Source organism: Lolium rigidum, chromosome 4 (genome assembly GCF_022539505.1).
Source record: "Lolium rigidum isolate FL_2022 chromosome 4, APGP_CSIRO_Lrig_0.1, whole genome shotgun sequence".
NCBI classification, from domain to species: domain Eukaryota; kingdom Viridiplantae; phylum Streptophyta; class Magnoliopsida; order Poales; family Poaceae; genus Lolium; species Lolium rigidum.
Window position 1 is genome coordinate 102,210,985 of NC_061511.1, and position 20,918 is coordinate 102,231,902.

A 20,918-nucleotide genomic window follows, 5' to 3' on the forward strand; every position below is an offset into this window, starting at 1 on the left:
TGAGCGGCTCGTCGATATCCGAATCGCCGGAATCCGACGACGACCAATCGGTGGTCGTCGCGTCCAAATCCGCCATGTGCACATCCTCCGAAGCCATCTACCACGGTGTACCATACATCAGCCCCAAATCCGACCAATTTACTGGCGGCAACGAAGAAGAACGCGGCGGAATACTCACCGGCGGAGAAGACCACGGCGGGAGGGCGGGCGCGCGCGCGCGGAGGGCGCGGAACTCGGCGGGGCGCGGCGGAGGTGCGGCGGGCGTCGAAGAACCTCGACGAGGCTGGGCGGACGGCGGAGGGGCACGGATCCGACGGATTGCGGCGGCGGCGCGCGGGTGGCGGCGGCGCGCGCGTGGGAAAGCGGGGAAAACGGGTGGGGAAGCTCGGAAATGTCGCGCGCGCTTTTGGAATTGGGATGTCGGCTTCGCCCACTATCCCCGCTCCCACCCCGCACAAGTAGGGGGCGAGGACCCGCCCCGTACTCGAAAACAGCAAAAAACGATTCGGGGGGCGTTTTTACGGGGCGTGCTAGACGGCCGGGTAGAGCCGAAACCCTCAAACCGGCGGTTATTATACGGGTTGCCTCTTTTACGGGGTCTGTTAGACCTGCTCTTAGCTCTTACCGGACAAACACATCCTAGATCCGCGCTCCCCGCTTCACCTGTCCTGTCTGTCAGTCCTGATACCGCTTCCTTGTAGTGTAGCTACGCCCGTCACTCCTCCTGGACGAGCTGTTTCCCCATGGATGGAGATGACGGCAACGACGCAGGCGGCGACTGGATCTGGGTGCGTCCACCGCAGGAAGCGGAAGCGGCCTCTGCGGCGGCGGGGTGGCCGGTGGAGGATGCGCGGCCTCTGAAGGTGGTATTCGCGTCCCCGGCAAGGTACTTCACAGACGCAGCGCCGATCGGTAACGGCCGTCTTGGCGCCCTGGTCTGGGGCGGCGTTGCCTCCGAGAGGCTCCAACTCAACCGTAATTATCCGACCCCCTTCCATCTTCTCAAGGCTTAATTTAATCTGCTGTAGTCCCACTCTTTAGTCAACATTTTACGCTTTATATTTTGAAAATGGATGTGTATTGCTTATGGCATAGTGTTCAGGTTACAACCGGACTACAATCAATCATGACCATTTACTCATCGCAGGGAGGGACTGATCCTTGTAACACACACACACACACCCACACCTCACTCTACTACCATACTTAGCTAGTTCATATCCCCCAAGCAGGGCCTGAGGATTAAAAATCCTCCAATAATCCTTTGCAAAACGTTTGAAGCAAAGATACGCTTTTATAACTCAATATTAGAAATTTATTACTCATCAATGTTAATATCAAGATTTTACCAGAAATTATTTTTTCTAGTTATTCTTTTGGAATATTGAAAATTATGGAGCCAACAGTTCGCTGAAATTAGATGACCAAACCTCTGAATATCACATCCCAATATTTGACCTGGTAATCTCATTAGTAAACAATACACAAAGCACGAGTTTGGTTTGATCCAATCAGTCTAGGCCATCCAAAAATGAACTAATCTAATGGACGAGAAAGTAAGTTGGAACACTGCACCTTATAATCACTCACAACTAATTGCACAATTATTCTCACCATATGTTTACATCCCCACGATATTTTAAATTCCATCATACTCTTCCTGTTCCACATGCATACTCACTGTTGCACATGGTGCTCTACCTGGCCCTTCTTATGGTTAAACATATATTTCGTCAAAACTTGATTCTTACATACTAGATGAGTATATGTACTTGTATAAATATTTTCAGAATTTTTGGAGGTGTCCCGTTTTCGATTTTTTTAAAGGAGCTCCAGTGAGCTCGGGAGCTACAAACAGTTTTCAGTAGTATAGTCTATTTTACAGGAGCTCGCCAGTTTTGTTTCTGTCGAAAACTGCTGCAATATCTCTCATAACCTATTCTGCCCGCACGTCTATCTAATAATCTGAGTAGTGATCAATCAACTTCTGGACCTGTACCAGTAAGGCAGTAACCCACTTATGATGATGGATGTACCATCTTTCTTTTTATTGATTATGTTTTAGTACAGAGGACCTGGTTGGATTTGGAATCACAAGTATCAAAATCACGCAGAAATTAAGCATCCTTGCTTCTTCCAGTGCATGCCTTTTGAAGCATTTTTTTTCAAGAAAACGCAAAAGAGTTGTGAAGCATTCATTTTCTTTGATCAGGTGCTTACAAGCAGCAATCCCAAGGCCGCAAAGGCAACATTGCTGGAGTAGGTTCTAACTTGGCACTTACTCTTGGTTAGCTTTACATAACCGGTGAATGAATCTACCCTTTTTTAAGTTACTTTGAGATCTTTAAACTTCAAAGCGTTTTTTTTGTAGTAGATGCTAAGATGGTTTCATGTTGGACAATACAATAGTACATAACTACTCTACTGACCAGTATGTGAAGTTATTGTTTTGTTTTGCGTTGTAGCCTTGTAGGGTAGACCCCAGTGGTAATTAGATGCATTTTACTACCTCCGTTCCAATGAATAAGGCTTATATTATTTTTGAAAAGTCAAACAATGTAGAGTTTGACCAAGTTTTTACAAAAAATCATTAACATGCAAAATACAAAATCAATATCAATAAATATATTCATATGATATCTATAGAATATCATATTTGTCGATAGATTTTTCCAAAAGTTTGGTCAAACTTTACTTGATTTGACTTTTCAAAAAATATAAGCCTTATTCATTGGAACAGAGGAAGTATATAACAGTTAACATCTATGGAGTTATCAGACAGGATAATCATACTACTTTGTTGCTGGAAAATTTTGGTCAAATTATGCCCACAACATTGTGATGTTACCTGAACTGATGGTGTAGTGAATCTGCGACTGGACAAGCATTCGACATGTGGGTTGGCTTCTAGTAGTGATACATACAAGTCGGTTTTTGTTCTGACGGTGTTACTACAACAAACAAAATGCACTAAACATATAATTAAAACTTTTTGGAAACACATGCTGAAAGTTGGAATTTGAAATGACATATGTGGCAACCTGCACAACTTTCCTACTCGTATTACCTTCTGCCGCAGATGTTCATGCTCATGCGGTCGGTGAGCACACTGGAGGTAGAAAGTGAGTGTGTTGGAGTTGGATTTTCTCTCTCCAGAAAACACAAAAGCTTTTGTATCTCGATGCATTGGTAGAGAAAGTTACGTACAAGTCCTAAGAGTAACTTTACACCCATGTTTGCAATTCCACACCTCTAGAAACTAACCCTCACCGCTGGAAGCAATTCAGCAAGGTCCTCACCCCCACCCTTGCCCACTGACGAGCCTCTGTGTTGGAGTTTAATGGAGAGACCGATGGACAAATAGCAAACGAGCGGAGAGAGGCAGTTTATCGAAGGAGATGGGTGCTGGAGCATGCTTGTTTTTGGGTGTTGTTAGATGTGGTGAAATCGTTGTTGATAGTGTCCAAGCATTGGATCAACCGGTAGATGTAGACAACAGTTGGCCACATATTTGTCTTCCGTGCTGTGTTCAATGGAAGGCTTCTTGATAAATACTAATCCTTTTCACATTACGTAATGGGTGGATCGGGGAGGCTCTGATATGCATAGAAAAATAAAAAGTGAAGCCATACCTGGTATTTTATTATTGAATCCATCATCAAAGTTGGCACTTTTACTGGAAGTTGTATGGATTTGAAGTTCTGAGAACACTGCATGAATGTGTACATTGTTCTGTAGATGCTTCATGCCAGCATTCATCTTACACTTTTCCATGACCATGGTATGGACCATATTTCTTGATCTTGCATGTGTTCTCCAAAAGTATAATGCGATGATTTTGTACAACTTTTCTGAAAAGATGATGTGGGAATGGAAGTCTTTTTTTTCTTGCTTCTGTTACAGTTTTCCTGTGAGCGAATGTCTTTTTTGTCTTGTTTGCCTAATTATGTACACCTTTCACATGTGCAGACTCATATTGGCTTTCTTTTTAATGATGTATATATTTGTAAACTTCATTGCTTCATCTTAAAACTGTTGGTGCAGACGACACATTATGGACGGGTGGACCTGGTAACTATACAAACCCCAAAGCTCCTGCTGTTCTTTCTAATGTTAGGAGCCTTGTTGACAAGGGACAGTATGCTGAAGCTACAGCTGTTGCTTATGACCTGTCTGGTGAGCAGACACAGGTACATATTTTGTTTTTTATGTTGATTGAAGAGCTGTGTTGCTATATCATTATTCAAACATTGCTTATGTTATAACTGTAGGTCTACCAGCCTCTCGGTGATATTAACATTGCCTTTGGTGAGGATATCAGGTATACAAATTATGAAAGATACCTAGATCTGGAATCTGCAACAGCAAATGTCACATATAATGTTGGGGAAGTAACATACTCAAGGGAACACTTCTCCTCGCATCCACATCAAGTAATTGCGACTAAAATCTCTGCAGACAAATCAGGAGCACTCTCATGCACAGTATCTTTAGCTACACCACTAGATCACCGGATTCGTGTAACAGATGCAAATGAAATAATCATGGAGGGTAGCTGCCCAGGAGAGAGGCCTGCGGGAGATGAGAACGCATTTGATCATTCCAAGGGAATTAGATTTTGTGCTATTCTCTACCTGCAGATGAGTGGTGCCAATGGCACTGTGCAAGTATTGAATGATAAGATGCTGAAACTTGATGGTGCCGACTCAGTAGTTTTGCTTCTTGCAGCTGCAACCTCATTTGAAGGACCATTTGTCCAGCCTTCTGAATCAACACTGGATCCAACAACATCAGCATTCACAACATTAAATATGGCTAGGAGCATGTCATATTCACAGCTGAAAGCTTATCACACGGATGATTACCAGAGTCTTTTCCAGCGTGTATCCTTGCAACTTTCACGGGGCTCTAATGATATGCTTGGAGGTAGCACTTCAGCTCACTCACCAGACAATATCTCTCAGGATACCGCGGTATCTGATTGTGCTATACAGATGGCTGCCTGCTCAAGGTTAAACGAGCTTAGTAATTCAGAGAAGCCTACGGTGGACAGAATTGTAAGTTTTATACATGATGAAGATCCTTCTCTGGTAGAACTTCTGTTCCAGTTTGGTCGCTATCTACTCATTTCTTGTTCGAGACCTGGAACTCAGATTGCCAATCTGCAAGGAATATGGAGCAACGACACTGAGCCACCATGGGAGTACGTTCTTACAACATATCTTGTCTTGCTTTGTTCCTTGCTCCAGTTTTATATATTTTTGGATACTATGCTTTAGACTTTTAAACTGGAAACAGCTTGAACTGCTCACCTGGGTCACGTTTTTTAGAGTTTGTGTATTAAGAGAATACATCATATAGTATTAATAAAATGGGGTATCAACTCACAATGGCCAACTCTGCGAAAATGGATTCTCCTTGCACACAGTTGGGTGCTACATGACCATTTTTGCATGACAAGCAACAAATTGTAAACAATTGAAAGGTATCATAACAATCTGTAGCTCTTCTGCATCAAAATGTTGAAAATATAGGTCGCAAATGTGAGAAGTGACCCTTTGTCTTGATATGTTTCAGAAAACTCAGGTAGAAGTTTTTGTTTGCACATTTTTGTAAGTTAGATAGGAACTGGTGTTTTGATTTAGTTTTGAGGTTTAGAGCTGTATTTGTTCCTTCTCTAGATTAATTATTACGATTCTCATGTATACACACTATGATGCTATCACATGCTAAGTCAAGCATGCTTTCCAGTGTGAAGACACTGTGAAGAGTTGGTGTTGTTAGTTGGCAGCAGTGATCAAACATGCACAGTCATTCCCTTAACAATTTGGGCAGTCAATTACCTTATAATCATATCGCCCAATGCTTTCCCATTATATTTATATAATTTTATAACAGGCGCTGTGCTCCTAACACTGTCACCCAAAACTGAATGCATATGAAGAAATCCACAGAAACTTTAGTTCCTACATTATTTTCTCAAATTTAGGTTTTGGGAACCTTTGTAAAAATCAATGTAACTAAATGTTTTGGGAACGATAATTGAATCATTGTTTTAGAATATCTGGTGCATTCGGAATAATGATCTACTAATAGTATTACCCATCTTGTATTGAAGTAATTTTTGTTGCGGGTAATGCTGGTTCCCTGTTTGTAGCAAGTTGCTGTTGAATTTACTGCAATATAGTAGTGTTATAATGTAAGTTATGTGCGAGCATATTGATGATATTATTTATTTTACTCTTTTCTGGTCATCCAAGTTTGGTCACAATATATCTTTCCTTTCACTTTGCAGTGCAGCTCCCCATCCAAATATAAATCTACAAATGAATTACTGGCCATCACTTCCTTGTAACCTTAGTGAATGCCAAGAACCACTATTTGACTTTATTGGTTCCCTTTCAGTCAATGGGGCTAAGACATCAAAAGTAAGTCCACTTTCATGAAAGAATGTCTCTGAAAACTGTGTGTCCTCTACCCTGTATTTCTGTGAGTATTCCTTTTTGTTTTCCTTTGAATACTACTATTTCCTCGGGCGTTGGATCCTAGTATCCTACAGCACCGTTGCAGCCCAACAAGAAGAAACGGTGACGCCATGTATATGTGTACGGAAGTTACACTAATCTATCTCTTAGTCTTTACCTATTACTTATTTCCCCATAGAGTTTTGTTGACTCCAAACAACACATCAAGGTGATACAACACCCCAGAGAGTTCAAACCAGGCTTGTACGTCACATGATGCACACATACATAGTCTGAAAACTACATCACCATCCATGTTGGGTAAACTGTAGGTATATGGGTAGGATACACTAACTTAAATTGAAAATTCTACCGTGTAAACCAGGAACTGCTGCAGTAATAGATAAAAAATTACCACTAGGCACCCTTAACCCGTGAAGCGGAAATGGAGTCGATATAGCGTGGCAGTGCAGCGCAGTTGTACTACCTTCTCCTTGCAGTTCTCTCGAATGGTTCATCCAAGTGTCACAGTTGCAATGTCTCAAAGGTATCCACACGTTGAAGGATTAATGTCGCTCGCCGTTCTGCAAGATCGGAATGGGCTGCTTTGGGCGTGGGAGGAGTGGCAGGCTGGGTTTCGGGAACCTATGTGGACTGTGGATACGTGTATCGGTAATGGACAGATACAGTTACATAAATTCGGCATTTTCGAAAACCACCTACGGTGACAATGTTTTACAGTACTATTTCTTTTAATTGGCAAATAAATATGTGCAGTTGCAAAGTAGGAAACTAGGAACAGCGTAGTATATTGCCTCGTTGTTCAACTTGATGAAGCAACACTTACAAATGCACTAGAGGGCAAAGATACAATTTTTCGGCTTAATGCCTTTTTAGCCATTGCAACCTCACTTCGAAGTGTCATAAGAATGTGAACCATGACCGCTCCTGAACAGCTACACGAGATGAAACTATAGAGGCTAAGAGCTAGTGAGCTACGGTCGGTAGCATTAGAGACTAGATAGAGAGGGAGGAAGAGGGGAAGGAGCACCAGAGCTGGCAACGGTCATACCTTGCTGAAATCCCATCTTGATTGAAGCATGCTTCATGACAAGCAAGAAAGTGACCTTTATAGCTACCCATGAATTGTGTAGCATGGTATTATAAGCAAGTATTTTAGTACAGAGTCTCACAAACAAACATACTTGATGATCAATACAAAGGATGGCAAGCCAACAGTATTGTGGACTGGCTTTGCACTTTAGGGATATCCTCGCGAAGCCGGGGCAACCTGAAACCCCCACTGAGCCATCCAGAAGCACAACTAACGAAATGAATTTAAGTGACATTGGTAACATGCCCTAGGAAACGAAATTTTCAGCGATTGCTATGTTTGCTTGGCTGCACATCCAAATAAGGTCTAAGCAAAACTTTGGCTACTTGATTTTTTCACAGGAATGTGGCGGACTTTAAGGCATTTAAACCTAGTACTTAAGTATGAAAGTGAAAGAACTACACCTTAAGAAACTGTTAAAATTGTACATCTTCTTAATGAGTCATCCACACAGCTCTATTAAATGGTTTGTGTGTATTAGATTCTTGAAGAATGTAGTTGGTGTTTTAACTTATTACTAGATCATATATATTCAGTTTAGATGTTCCAAATTGGCCTGTTGTATATTTTGGAACCTCCTATGTGAGGGAACCTTTTAAGGTAATGATAAATTTGCTTCACAGGTGAATTACGGAGCTAATGGTTGGGTTAGTCATCAAGTCACAGACTTGTGGGCGAAAACATCACCGGATGCTGGTGATCCTAGTTGGGCTCTATGGCCAATGGGTGGGCCATGGCTGGCTACACACCTGTGGGAGCACTACAGTTTTACAATGGACAAAGTGAGTGATGACATGGACACAATGCCGTCGAGTACTTATGTGCATTACTTTCTTGCATCACCCACAAATTTCGATCATACCTCATAGGTAGATATAAGAATTTATAGTTATCACTGGCTTAGGTTGGAGCTTAATCTCCCTTTCTGTTGCGGTTATGCTAGTCCTCTTATTTGTAAAGAGTTTGTAAAAAAGGAAATCTTAAACCAAATCAGAGGAAGCACTAACGAACTTGGATTGTGTCTAGTTAACTTGTACCAAAAGGTAATGGTGTTTAGCAGCTATGACTGGTCGATAGCATTGAAATATCCTCTTAAAAATATGCTCTGTGTTGTGATTGATGGATATTGATTTAGAGAATGTCAATATGTCATGAATATATATGGTGAATTCCACATTGACAGTTTTTTCGCAAACTGTTATCTCACCTAGAGATTGGAGAAGCAGCAGGTGTGATTCTGTTCTTTCTTTGCAGCAATTTTTGGAGAAAACAGCTTATCCCCTTCTGGAAGGATCTGCCTCCTTTCTGCTGTCCTGGTTGATTGAGGGGCAAAGAGGGTATCTGGAAACCAATCCTTCTACTTCCCCTGAGCATTATTTTATTGCTCCAAATGGCAAGCAAGCGTGTGTCAGCTACTCAACAACTATGGACATGTCAGTTATTAGAGAAGTTTTTTCAGCTGTTCTCCTATCTGCTGATGTAAGTCTTTTTCATTTTGTTCTTAAAGAAGACGGTTTTCATGAGTATGCAGATGCTTTATGATATGGATGACGTATATAGCTTTGCAAAAGTATAATGGACTTATAATGAAGCCCGTTTGAACATGTATGTGTATGTGTATGTGTATATGCTTGAAGCCATGATGGATTCATATGTTTCTTATCAGATTTTAGGAAAATCCAGCACTGATGTGGTTCAGAGAATAAAAAAGGCACTACCAAGGCTCCCACCAGTACAAATTTCCAGAGATGGTACTATCATGGAGTGGGTCAGTTAATATTTCTATTTGTTTATCTCTCAGGTGATTACATTCGTATGTTCAATTTCATAATACTTATCTTTTTTGCATAGGCGCAAGATTTTAAGGATCCTGAGGTTCAGCACAGACATGTATCCCATCTGTTTGGTCTTTATCCTGGACATACCATGACACTGGAGCAAACGCCTGACCTCTGCAAAGCTGTTGCCAATAGTCTCTATAAAAGAGGTACTACCTTTTTGCTATATGAAAAGTGCAGTATTAGTTTTTTCCTTTTTTTTGAAGCTTTCAGACTTTAGTCTGGGTACCTTTCAAATGAAACCATCAAAATGAAAATATCAGCTTGCAAAGCTAATAGCTAGATCATGACCTCTTGAGACTCCCTCCTCACAATATGTACTCATTGCATAAGCCACGTCAGCCTTTTTCTGAGATTTGAGGGTTAACTGTTGAAGATAAGAGGAATGGGCATTGGGAAAGGTGTCAGTAATCCAGCATCAGCTTGAGTGCTGATCCACTTCATAGTAGAAGACTAAACAATGTATATCTGGATTGGATCAACTGCTGTTGTTCTCATGTAAAATTGAAATAAGCAGTAACCATGTTTCAGGATGATGATAATAGAATTTTGCTTTGTTGTGTATACACTTTAAATGTTGAAATTACCTCCTAGCCAGAATTTGTGTGAACTGCTTCCTGTGTGAACTGCTTCCAAGGGTTGCTGCATAGACATTTTATTTCAAATAATCTGATGGTATAACTAAGTTGAAGTTTTCTTATACAGTTTGCTTGTATGACGAGCTGTTATATTCTTACTTTTCAGTCTGATGAAGAAGTAGTATGTATGTATTATTGTCCACAATTACTCCCTCCGTTCCACGTTATAAGCCTTTCTAGCTAGCTAAAATAGATTGCTAAGCTAAGAAGGCTTATATTGTGGAACAGAGTGATACAACATACTGCTGTATGAATCTCAAATTTGTTGCATTTACGGTTAGTTCATGATATAGCCATGGTTTTAAGAACCCATCACTTTCCCTGTCTTTGCTGCCTGGCGTTGAATTCTTATTCTATTGTTTTAGGTGATGAAGGCCCTGGGTGGTCTACTGCATGGAAGATGGCTCTGTGGGCCCATCTTCACAACAGTGAGCATGCATACAAAATGATTCTGCAGCTAATCACTTTGGTTGATCCGGAACATGAGGTTTCAAAGGAAGGGGGTCTATACAGCAATTTGTTCACAGCACATCCACCATTCCAAATCGATGCAAATTTTGGGTAAACCAGACCATCTCTGCCGAATCAATCGTTTCGATCCGCTGCTTACCGTACTATGATTTCATTGAATCTTGAGACGTAAAACTACAGCTCTGTGTGACCAACCACCCAATTTACCAACTTGGTGAGGGTCAGCCATTAGGCATTACCTCGCGATGGATCTAAGCTGAAAACTGTTTTCTTTTCTCAAACACGCGCCTAAACAAACTGTTAACCATTTAGGCCATGCTTGGATTGAGCGTAGTTTTTTGTGCTCCCCGGTAGGTCGAGCGAACTGTAAGCACATAAAAACATTGTCAATCCAAGCATGCCCTTAAAAGGGATTTAAAATAATAGTGATCACCGTACTTAGTTGTAGCAATCGATTCAATGTGTCCTAATGGTCTCCTCCTCTTGCAGATTCCCAGCTGCATTATCAGAAATGCTGGTGCAGAGCACAGGGAGTGACCTGTACCTGCTCCCAGCTCTACCCCGTGACAAGTGGCCTCAAGGCTTTGTTAAAGGTCTGAAGGCACGAGGCGGGTTGACGGTTAACATTTGCTGGAAGGAAGGTAGCCTCCATGAAGCTCTGCTGTGGTCTGGCAGCAGCCAGAATTCGCTTGCGCGGGTCCACTATGGCAGCCACTCTGCCACTATCGGCGTCTCTCCAGGTCAAGTTTACCGGTTCAACTCGGATTTGAAGTGCTTGAAATCCTGGCCACTCTGAGGATGTGCGTGTATTGGTTCTTCAATCGGAAAGCACAATCTCTTAAGGCAAAATTACCGAATCTTGTTAAACGTGGTGATGATTAAACTTCCGTGTGGTTAAATTTATGTTGGTGCTTTTCTTTAGGGACTTATCTTGAGCTGTACAAGGTGCTCTATTGTGTTCAGAAAGACTGAGTTCCTCGAATTTTCTTCTTAATAAAGGGCCCAAAATGCTCTACAGGGTGGCCGTTCATGTGCTGTTTTTTGTACATTGTATATTCTTTTTTTTGCAAGAAACTTGTTCCTTGTATTAGATTAGCTCGAAGAATTACAAAGGATGGCACGAAGGCGTACACTAGATTTCCAAGAGACACATTCTTCGAAATTAACACTGATTTCTGTGTGAGGACAGTTTGGTGTTTGGGCTTTGATGGTGGATCTGCTAATATATCATGAGGTTCACGAATTGTCTTTGTCCTCGTAGTCTCAGACACTGTTATCTGAAGTCCCCCGTCGCACCTGCTATGCCATGAAGTTGAAATGTAGCCATTTGCCATTTGCATCTACTCCGTGTACATAGGTGTAATTTTTATTTTTTAGGACCTAGTGGCAAGTATCAAAGAAACTGAGGGGGGCTTCTTTTCGGATTCTAAATGGCTTCTTTGAGAAGTCTTGTCTTCTAAACTTGTTTAAACTTCTAAGTTCAAGTTCAAAAAAAAATTGGGAGACAGACTTTTGGAAGAAGTTCAGGGAGAGTAGATTCTAGGAGATGGATGTAGATGGTAGAGAACAACAGAGATTGAAACATAATTAAATTCACAGTATCACTGTGCTCATGTATTATAGAAATCCAACCTGAGCCGACTTAAAATCCATCATTTTTGCTTCTCCTCGTATGACAAACATTAGCAAGCATTATTTACGCTGAACAGTAAGCATTTAGTTCTCCAATCACTGAAAGCATTTAGTATATACTCCGACTACAAACTTGAAACGAATGGAAGGTTTCCACGCTTTGACCCTGGACCCTGAAGATGAATTCACATTGTCACAATACAGATGATGTGAAGTATTCCAAAATGGAGGATTCTAACCCGAGCAAGTATGTCAGCCAGCTTGAGGGTTACTTTGATTCATAGGATATGAAAACTATAGGAATATGATTGAGATGCGTTATCTACTCGCAGTTTATACTACACGATTTCTATAGGATTAGTCTGGTAGGATTAAAATTTCTAAGTTTTTCAAATCCTACAAACGAAACAAGTTATCTAGAATTTTTTTCTTAAGAAATTGAATCCTCCAAAAATCCTATAAGAATCCTTTGAACCATACAAGCTCTTACTGGTCGAAGAGGCACCGGTATTACCGCGAGAGCATCTTATCATGAGAAATGAAGCGCATGTAGAAGATGACCGGAAATCGTGTCTCTTATACAAATCCATTTTTAGGATATTCTTGGAAATAATTACTTGTTAGCAGCGGGGTTTACTGGATAATCAGGTTGGTTTTGTCCCAGTAACATTTTTAGCTGACTATATTTGTGGATTAGTAGTATCCATGGAGCTAGAACGTCAGAATTGAGAAAATAACTATCAATATACATTTGAGGCCTTGAGGGTACTACTACTGATGACAAAACGCAAACTAACTTCTCAAGTCAACCCTCTTATGACCTAAATGGAACCTCACAATCACCTACGGCCACCCTTTGTCACTTGCCCCGCCGCGGCCGCCATGGAAGATGCGCACGGATGCACCCTCCCGGTGGTCCATGAGTCGCAGTTTTTCTTCTTGGTCTTCTTCTCTTTTTCGCCGGCAACATTTTTGTTCTTGCTATTGTCTTCTTTTCCAGCCTTCGAGTCGTCCGTGATCATCTTCGCGGCCTCTTCGCTGATCTTCCTCCGTACCATCTCTTGTCGCACATGTATTTGCGCATAGCTGAACCCCATAGAGGCCATGTTGACTGGAGGTGGTGGAAAGATGCAGGCTACCTTCCTTGTAAGTTAACTGGATCGGACAGAGGCTTGTGTGTGCCTACAACCATGTATTTATAGGTGAGAGTCGGAATTATTGGGGGTGGGGCACCGAGTTTCTTGATGATATATCTGTGGACTTATCCCCTTTGGCGGTAGGTGTCACCAGGGGGAGGTTTTGGAGGCTTCAATCACTCACAGTCGTGTGTGGGTCGGAGGAAATGGTTGTGGCCATACTACCTGTGGGCAGAAGCATACGGTTTTGTGTTCCTGGACAGGCGGCTGCCTACCCTGTGCCGTTGTCAAAAGTGCAGTAGACTCTAGAGATTATCTTTCTGCAGCAAATACAACCTTAGTTTCAAAATAAGTGACTCAACTTTTCTAGATATGGATGTATCTAGATGCATCTGTATCTACATAAAACTTTTAACGGAAGGAGTATATGTTAACAATAAAAATAACTATGTTCCTCCAGAGAAAAATAACACATTGCTAACAGTTTATTTCCTTTTACACGCAATTTTTTTTTTTTTGAAACGGAGGCAAAATCTTTGCCTCATCCATTCATTAAGCAGAAGGTGCCCAGTTTTAAGAGAAAACCGGGCAAAAACCAATATAAAGAGCACACCCATAACCACACACACTCCGCCACAAGGGCACACCTAGCCACCCTGGCTACCCACAAAATCTAAGAAGCTCAAGCCGGCCTATGCCAAACAGATGGCTCTTCGAGTAGAGACCGGCAACTCCGTTTCTGACGACGAACCTCGGAGAGGAGATGCGCAAGACAAGCGCTGAATAGGACCTTCACCGGACCGCCCCTCGAAGGTCATCATACACCACCCGAGGGTGGCTTCGACTTCACAGCAAGAAGAGACCACCACGAAAACATTCGAACACGCCGGAACGGAGCCGACTAACATGATCTTGCCGCAACCAAATCTTGGTCACCACCGTCGTCGTTGCCTCTCAAGCCTCCACCCGGAACACCCGCATCGCGCAAAAGATTGATGTGTTGAGGAATTACATTTCATGATGTATCATATTTTGCACCTCATAGTGAACCTGTCCAGACCTAAAAAAAAACTTTTAAAGCCTAGACATAGACAGAATACAAGCCAAAGTATCTCTATGTTATTGTTGGTCGCTCTTTAATTTTTACTCCAGATATAGTATCCCATGGGCCGCTAGCCGGCTACCTTTCCATGGAGTTGTGGAAGGATATTTGGACAGATGGAACATTTTCACGTGTCGTTCTTTAACTGGAAGAGAATATTCAGAAAAGCAGGAAAGGGCGAGTTAAGCTTTTGCTTCTTAAAATGGCTTAATTATTAAAGAGTTCATGGGTGGATGAACCTTGTGGTCTATCCATGGCACAATGAAGGCGCCGAACATTTTCAAGTGGGTGGAGGAGGTGGTGAGGAAAAGCGGTGCGTTGCCAGCAGAGTGGGCAGAAAACAACCTCCACTAGAGAGGATTATGATTCAGATGCTGGTCTTCCACAATTATTTGATCTAGATGTCTGTCTGTCTATCTACGTGCGCTCGTGTGTGAGCCGGCTAGGTCAACTTGAACAGTATGCCTCAAGATATACGAAACAGAAAATACAATCTCAGTTGAGGTTGACATTTATAAAGATAACGGTTATCAATCAATACTGACAGTCACAGGTGATGATGATCGTTTTAGTGCTATCTGCATGGAAGAATTTAGTATGTGCAATAATGCATCGTGGATGATACAATCTTATTTTGTTCAATAATTCATTGTGTGATTTTTTTTACATCAATAATTGATGTGATAAAATAGAACAAGAGTAAATTGGCGGGATCCAGTTCAGCTGGCTTCATTTTATAGGCCCATACTGAGGACTAAACATCAACGATTGATGATAAAATAGAAGAGTAAATTGGCGATCCAGTTCAGCTGGCTTCATTTTATAGGCCCATACTGAGGACAAAACTTTATTATTTAATATTGTTCTCATGTTATACAATAGACTTGACAAGAACATCAGATGGAGCTAGTAAATTTTGATGATAACCAATCTCATCGGTATTAGCTCTTCATTATCAAGGCAAACAACACTAGATGCAACCCATTATAGCTCCACAGCCATATTTGAGCAAGTTCATCACAAAAATGAGCAACAAAACTAATCAGGGATTCGGGAGGCCAAACAGAGAAGAGATAGATAAACTACGGAACTAGCTTTCTCTTGTTGATTTGTCTTTGGATCAGTCTACTGCTTGGGCTTAAACAAGCTCTGGCTGCACGAGGCCAAAGCGTCTGAAGCATCCAGAAGTGGTGGAAGAGTAAATGGGGGCAGAACGCCACACCCCTCCTGAAGCTTGATGGTCGAGGATGGATGTCCGCCAAGTGTGGCTGCCATGGCAGCCTGTTGCTTATTGAGACCGTCCATTATGCAGGAGAACGCCGCAAAGGTGACGCAGCTGTGGAACATTGCTTGGGGTGCACCTGATTTAGGATAAATGTTAGTGTGATGAATCTTACAGTCCATGATTGGAGTTTTTTTTTTTGATCTGACAAATATACCCAGAGCTGCTAAACAGTCTTAGCTTCAGAGAACCATAAAATTGACTGGAACAGAGGGAGAGAGGAAGAAAAGCAAAACTACAAACATCCTTCTAATGTTGATGATACTTCTGATTCTGCAATAAGGAATCCTGTCTCAAGGACTACACCTATTACACTGAACACTAAAAACTACATGGTCAAACACAAGTTTTGTGCTCTGACAAGATAGCATGTAAACATTTCTTGAAACTTCCAAATTTTGTGTACTGGTATTTACAATCAACCTTAGTGACATAACTAATGCACATGTGCCTGGTGTACGACAGCAGACCTTGGAAGGGGGCATTGTGGGTTCGAATCCTCAAAGCAACCAGCGTTTTCTTTTTCTGCCTAAAATTTGTATCTTAATCAAGATAACTGGTCCAAGTTTCCAGAGATCAGCTTGCCGGATTTCTTGCAAGGTGCCTTTTTAAACAATAAAGTTTTCCCTGGTGTCTATTGCAAGAGTATAGGACATTCACTGCGTGATGGTGGCCTGTTTCTTACTAAAATGGTCTATGTTTTTCGAATTTTTACTCAACACCAGAGGAAACCAAGAAAACCACGTCAAAGAAATAGCACACTTAGTTTATTTCGGAATAACATCATGTAGTACCATGTGAACCTTTTTCCTTTTGGAAAAGATACCAAGAAATACTCTCTAATGGTATTAAGTGTCTTTGTGGCACTACTGCAAGCAGCACTAGATGATAAATAAGCTACTCAGTTAATGTTGTTTCATCTAATTTTACCTGGAAAACTCAAAGCAAGTCCCGTGCAACAACCAGCCACACCAGCATTGATCACTGCAGCAGAAGTTTTTAGCTGAGACTACATACACATTTACTTCTTTATATATGCTACAAGAGTAACGGAAAGTAATGTACATACTGTCATCTTTCCCTCGCAGTCTTCTCAACAAGCACAAGATGAAGCTTTGGACACCAGACAATGCTGCAAAAGTCTAAAAACGAAGTGCTGTGAGCAAGCTATCATGTAGAATGATACACAGCTTCTCTATTGAAAATATTACGGAGTACATAAATATTGTGATCAACTAACCTTCGCAGAAGATCCTGCATTGATGAGTGAACCCTTCATACCTTTACTAGTGATCAAACCTTGTCCTGCAAAACAAAATTATCAGAAAACCAACTACTTTGAAGTCGTTAACCTTTGAAGAATACAAAATTAGATGCACAATCACAATACCCTTCTCTGATACCATTTTGCAGATTTCATTAATTAATTATCATTCCGGGCTAGTTTCTTTCCAATTCTCTAGAATGAATATATATAAAATCTTCCTCAATAAGCAGCGAAAGAATACAATAGAACCTGAACCTGAACCTGCATTAGCTAGTACAGTAAATATCTAGTGCATCTAAGAAGTTGCCTTGTAGATACTGCCGCTTTAATTTCTCACTATTAACTAATATACTACCTATGTCCATAAAAGGATGTTGAAAGTTTGTCTAAATTTAAATGTATCTAGACACTCTGTTGTATAGATAAATTCCAATTTAGACAAATCTTCGACATCCTTTTTTGGACGGAGGGAGTACTTGCCTTGGAATTCTCTCCTCCTGCTTCCTTAAAAAATACATGTACGTGAATAACGTATAGCACTAGCATACACTTATCACAAACTAGCCTACCGGTCGGTTTTCAGGACCTTAAATTCTGTTTAAGAAAAGACTTAACATGTAGGTTATGCAACTTAGTTGGACTTCCGAAATGTGTTTGTGTTCACAAACATCTTGTACTTTCGAATGATTCCTCTTAAATGATATTTTGATAGGATACATGTTTCAGCCACTAGCACTATCTGAGAAACAATGTGCTATTTCTCAACGTCAGAAATTCCGAATCGATCGAAAACCTTGTTTCAAGACCTAAGGAACTTGGACTTTTCATAACAATGATCTTTGAGCATGCTATACCTTCTTCAGAGCTTTAAAGAACTATCTTGAGAAGTCATCTTCCCTTGGATAATCATAGGGGATAGTAAAGTGTGTTAAATGGTGAAGGGTTCGGTAGATAACAAGAGCCCCCGCAACTTAGTTCCACAATTTGGTTCAATCGCAGTCTAATTCACCTTAAAAAGGTGTTGTTATCCTCTGCTATGTCAAAGAAAAAGCAGATCTGTCACTTCTGGAGTCATATATGTCTTCACCTGTCTTGTGTTAACCTCTTCTACAAGATATCCCACTGTCAGTTTGTCAAGCTAGAGATATTATGGACGCTCACCACTCCCTAACAACTCAAACAGACTACCACATAATGATATCCTCGAGGAATTAAAACTTCATGTAGTTTTATATTTTACTGCATAATTATTCATATTTCCAAATTATCGGGTTCCAACAAAGGGCCTTATCCTACTTCAAAAAAAAAAAACAAAGGGCCTTATCCTGGCAATGGCGCCACAGTTTCCAGATTCTACCACAAAATTACATTTCATCGCGCACCTGTCACAGCCTGGGCTGTTGGACGCAGCTGGAGTAGATCATAGGTTGTCATTGTGGTTAACAGGGGATTTTGGGACACTGCCTCCAAATCTGACACTTCTGTCTTCATCTACAATCTGAACGGCAACATTGTGTACATCTCCTTTTATAGGTTGGTGATATTGTTCTTACACCTCTCTCTCTCTCTCCGACAATTTTCTTAAATCTATAATTTGCACTCTTGCAAAAGAATTCTCTATGATTGTTCACGGTCCTTTTTTTTCGGGTAATTCAGTCACTTGATCAAGTAATGGTCTACACTAGACCTATCTCCAAAGCAATACTCCCTCAGTGTCATCCCCCGCACCGGCATGACCAAATGAAACCCTGTAAAACTTCCTATCAGCGACGGTGTGCTGTTCGAAAGTCCTATATCGTCGCCAAAGAAAGCAAGAGAGGTAGAGAAACAGGGGGGAGAGAGAGGGAGTGAAGAAGACCGTATCCGACGAGGGAGCCCACGAAGGCGCCGGCTGCCAAGTCCCCGGCGGAGCGCACGAGGCAGAGGACTGGAACGGCGAGGGGCTGCGGCGATGCGGCGAGCTCGTCCCCGTCCCACTCGCGCCCCCGTCCTCGCCCCCGCTTCGCCGCCATCTTCCGTCTTCTCCTGCTCCTCCCTCTCTGCTGTCTTCGTTATCCAGAGTTTTCTTCTCTGTTCAAGGTCTATCGCTGTCATTTGTGCGGCCTGCGGCGCGTCAGGAAGCAAACCCTATTCCGTACCGCGCGCGCACTTTGTACCGCCGGATCGCCCATAGGGTGGGCCGACGAGCGCTGGCCGCTGGCCCATAAGATAACAGTGTATATTTCTTTTTGAGGTAATAACGCTGGGAGTGCATGAACTTGTCCGGTATGTGCTAATTGGTGCATCAACTAGGCTCTAGTGGTGCTGATTTATTATTGCATTTAGCTCCCTGGATTGTGGCTGTGCGGCAACAACATCTCGTCGTTCTGTTCCTATAAGTCGCCCTGTTTCGCAAAGAGCTCGAGGCGGTTGCCTAGACGATGGCGGAGGTGGCGGCCATCGCCGTTGCTGCCGCTGACGATCAAAACTTCGTTGATGGATAATTGGAGACGACCCGGTGACCCTGGCCCCATATACGCGAGTCCCCGACGGCGCAATCCTCTCTTTTTGGGAATTTTCTGTGCGGATAAATATTTGATGTCGATTTTTTGTTGGGTATGATGCCAGGTAGTACTCTATGTGTTTTAGAGAAGAATGTGTGTGATTTGTCCTGTTTGGGTAGAGCCAATAGTGGTAGGATTTTACGGGAATCGGAGAGGTTGAGTGTTGCGATATGATCTTGGTAGAGGAATGATTACTCACTTGTATCATGATTAAGCACAAAAAGGAGCTAAATTTGTATGATTTGCATCATCAGTAACTTGTATCCTGGTGTTGTAGTTTGTTTACTAAGTGTGGCCGACGGATAACTGAACTTTTTCGGTGAAGTACGTCGCTCCTCTTTATTCCCCTCTAGTCTGATTTATTTGGTGTGTGGATATCAACTCTCGGTGTGGCTGGTAAATTAAGTCAACAACTCGAGTGCATAAAAGTATTTTTCTCGGCTCATACATATTCTTTTAATACCTCGGGGTAAAGCACATTGATACAAATTCCATGGCATTTTAATGGAGCGACCGATCTTGTAAACATAAGCACACCATCTAGAGAACATGAAGTTTGAGGTCATATTGTGTACATTGTGCTTAAAGTACATCTTACACTATATAGAAGGAATGCACACTATGTAGAGAAGTAGGTCCTGGAGATGGTTTGGTCTCTGTATTTGTCGCTTACTTTCATCTTAATTATTTCATTTCCATCTAGTTATCCTTGCCGATGGCCAACAAGCATGGCACCTATTTAGATCACTTAATTGTGTTGTTTGATTTTATGTTGCTTTTATCTAAAAAAAATTGTCACTTGTCTCAGTCAATTACAATTTAATATATGTTAGTTCATACTAAATTTATACTTTGCATTATGATAGTGTAGGTCATGGAGATGGCTTGTTCACTGTGGAGTTACATAACAAAGGTTTCTTATGTGGTTGGGGAGAACATGACTTGTATTGATGATAAAAATTGACTTCTTTGACATTGTGTGGTAGACACATGGTCAATGTTGTGGATGGCAGATTTCCTTGATTTGATTGGAATTAATATAGTGGGAACAAGTTCTACATTGTACGGGTGCCTTCCATGGATTAGCACAACTGTTGGACTAGAACCAGTAAAGATTGATGCAGATTTTTTTTCATATGGTCAATGCAGCTGCTACAAACAATGCAGTGAAGGTGTTTGCTGATCATGTGAATTTGTTGGTCATGCAGAATGAAGATGATGCACTAATGTATGGTCGCATAGATCCTCCAAAGGTTATAAGCCCTAGAAAAGGGCAGAGGGCAGCTAAAAGAAAGTACACGTGTGATGAATGGACAAGCTATAATGCAGCAAAAATAGAGGAAGAAGATGAATATATCGCAGATGAATGTTGGGGGGCAAAAGACACCACTTTTTCACATCTTAGTCCCTAAAATAATTTTTTCTTTAGAG

The 20,918-nt window shown here is 41.6% G+C and overlaps 3 protein-coding genes across 3 annotated transcripts; 1 reads left to right on the forward strand and 2 right to left on the reverse strand.

Annotated features, from left to right (window-relative positions):
* The first annotated feature begins 674 nt into the window (after positions 1-674).
* Positions 675-11,542, forward strand: LOC124650078 (alpha-L-fucosidase 2-like). Its single transcript, XM_047189640.1, has 10 exons — positions 675-975; positions 4,045-4,190; positions 4,272-5,203; positions 6,296-6,428; positions 8,202-8,360; positions 8,833-9,057; positions 9,245-9,346; positions 9,430-9,565; positions 10,420-10,615; positions 11,015-11,542. The coding sequence occupies exons 1-10, from the start codon at positions 744-746 to the stop codon at positions 11,319-11,321; spliced, it is 2,568 nt and encodes an 855-aa protein (XP_047045596.1). The 5' UTR covers positions 675-743; the 3' UTR covers positions 11,322-11,542.
* A 1,321-nt stretch (positions 11,543-12,863) lies between these two features.
* On the reverse strand, positions 12,864-13,334 carry LOC124708448. The gene has a single exon (XM_047240128.1). It carries the CDS (start codon positions 13,261-13,263, stop codon positions 12,997-12,999), a length of 267 nt encoding a protein of 88 aa, XP_047096084.1. The 5' UTR covers positions 13,264-13,334; the 3' UTR covers positions 12,864-12,996.
* A 1,875-nt stretch (positions 13,335-15,209) lies between these two features.
* LOC124650082 (mitochondrial import inner membrane translocase subunit TIM22-3-like) lies at positions 15,210-18,995 on the reverse strand. Its single transcript, XM_047189643.1, has 5 exons — positions 18,803-18,995; positions 16,918-16,982; positions 16,747-16,819; positions 16,608-16,661; positions 15,210-15,756 (listed from the first exon to the last, which is right to left on the reverse strand). Exons 1-5 carry the CDS (start codon positions 18,954-18,956, stop codon positions 15,521-15,523), a joined length of 582 nt encoding a protein of 193 aa, XP_047045599.1. The 5' UTR covers positions 18,957-18,995; the 3' UTR covers positions 15,210-15,520.
* Between the last annotated feature and the right edge of the window lie 1,923 nt (positions 18,996-20,918).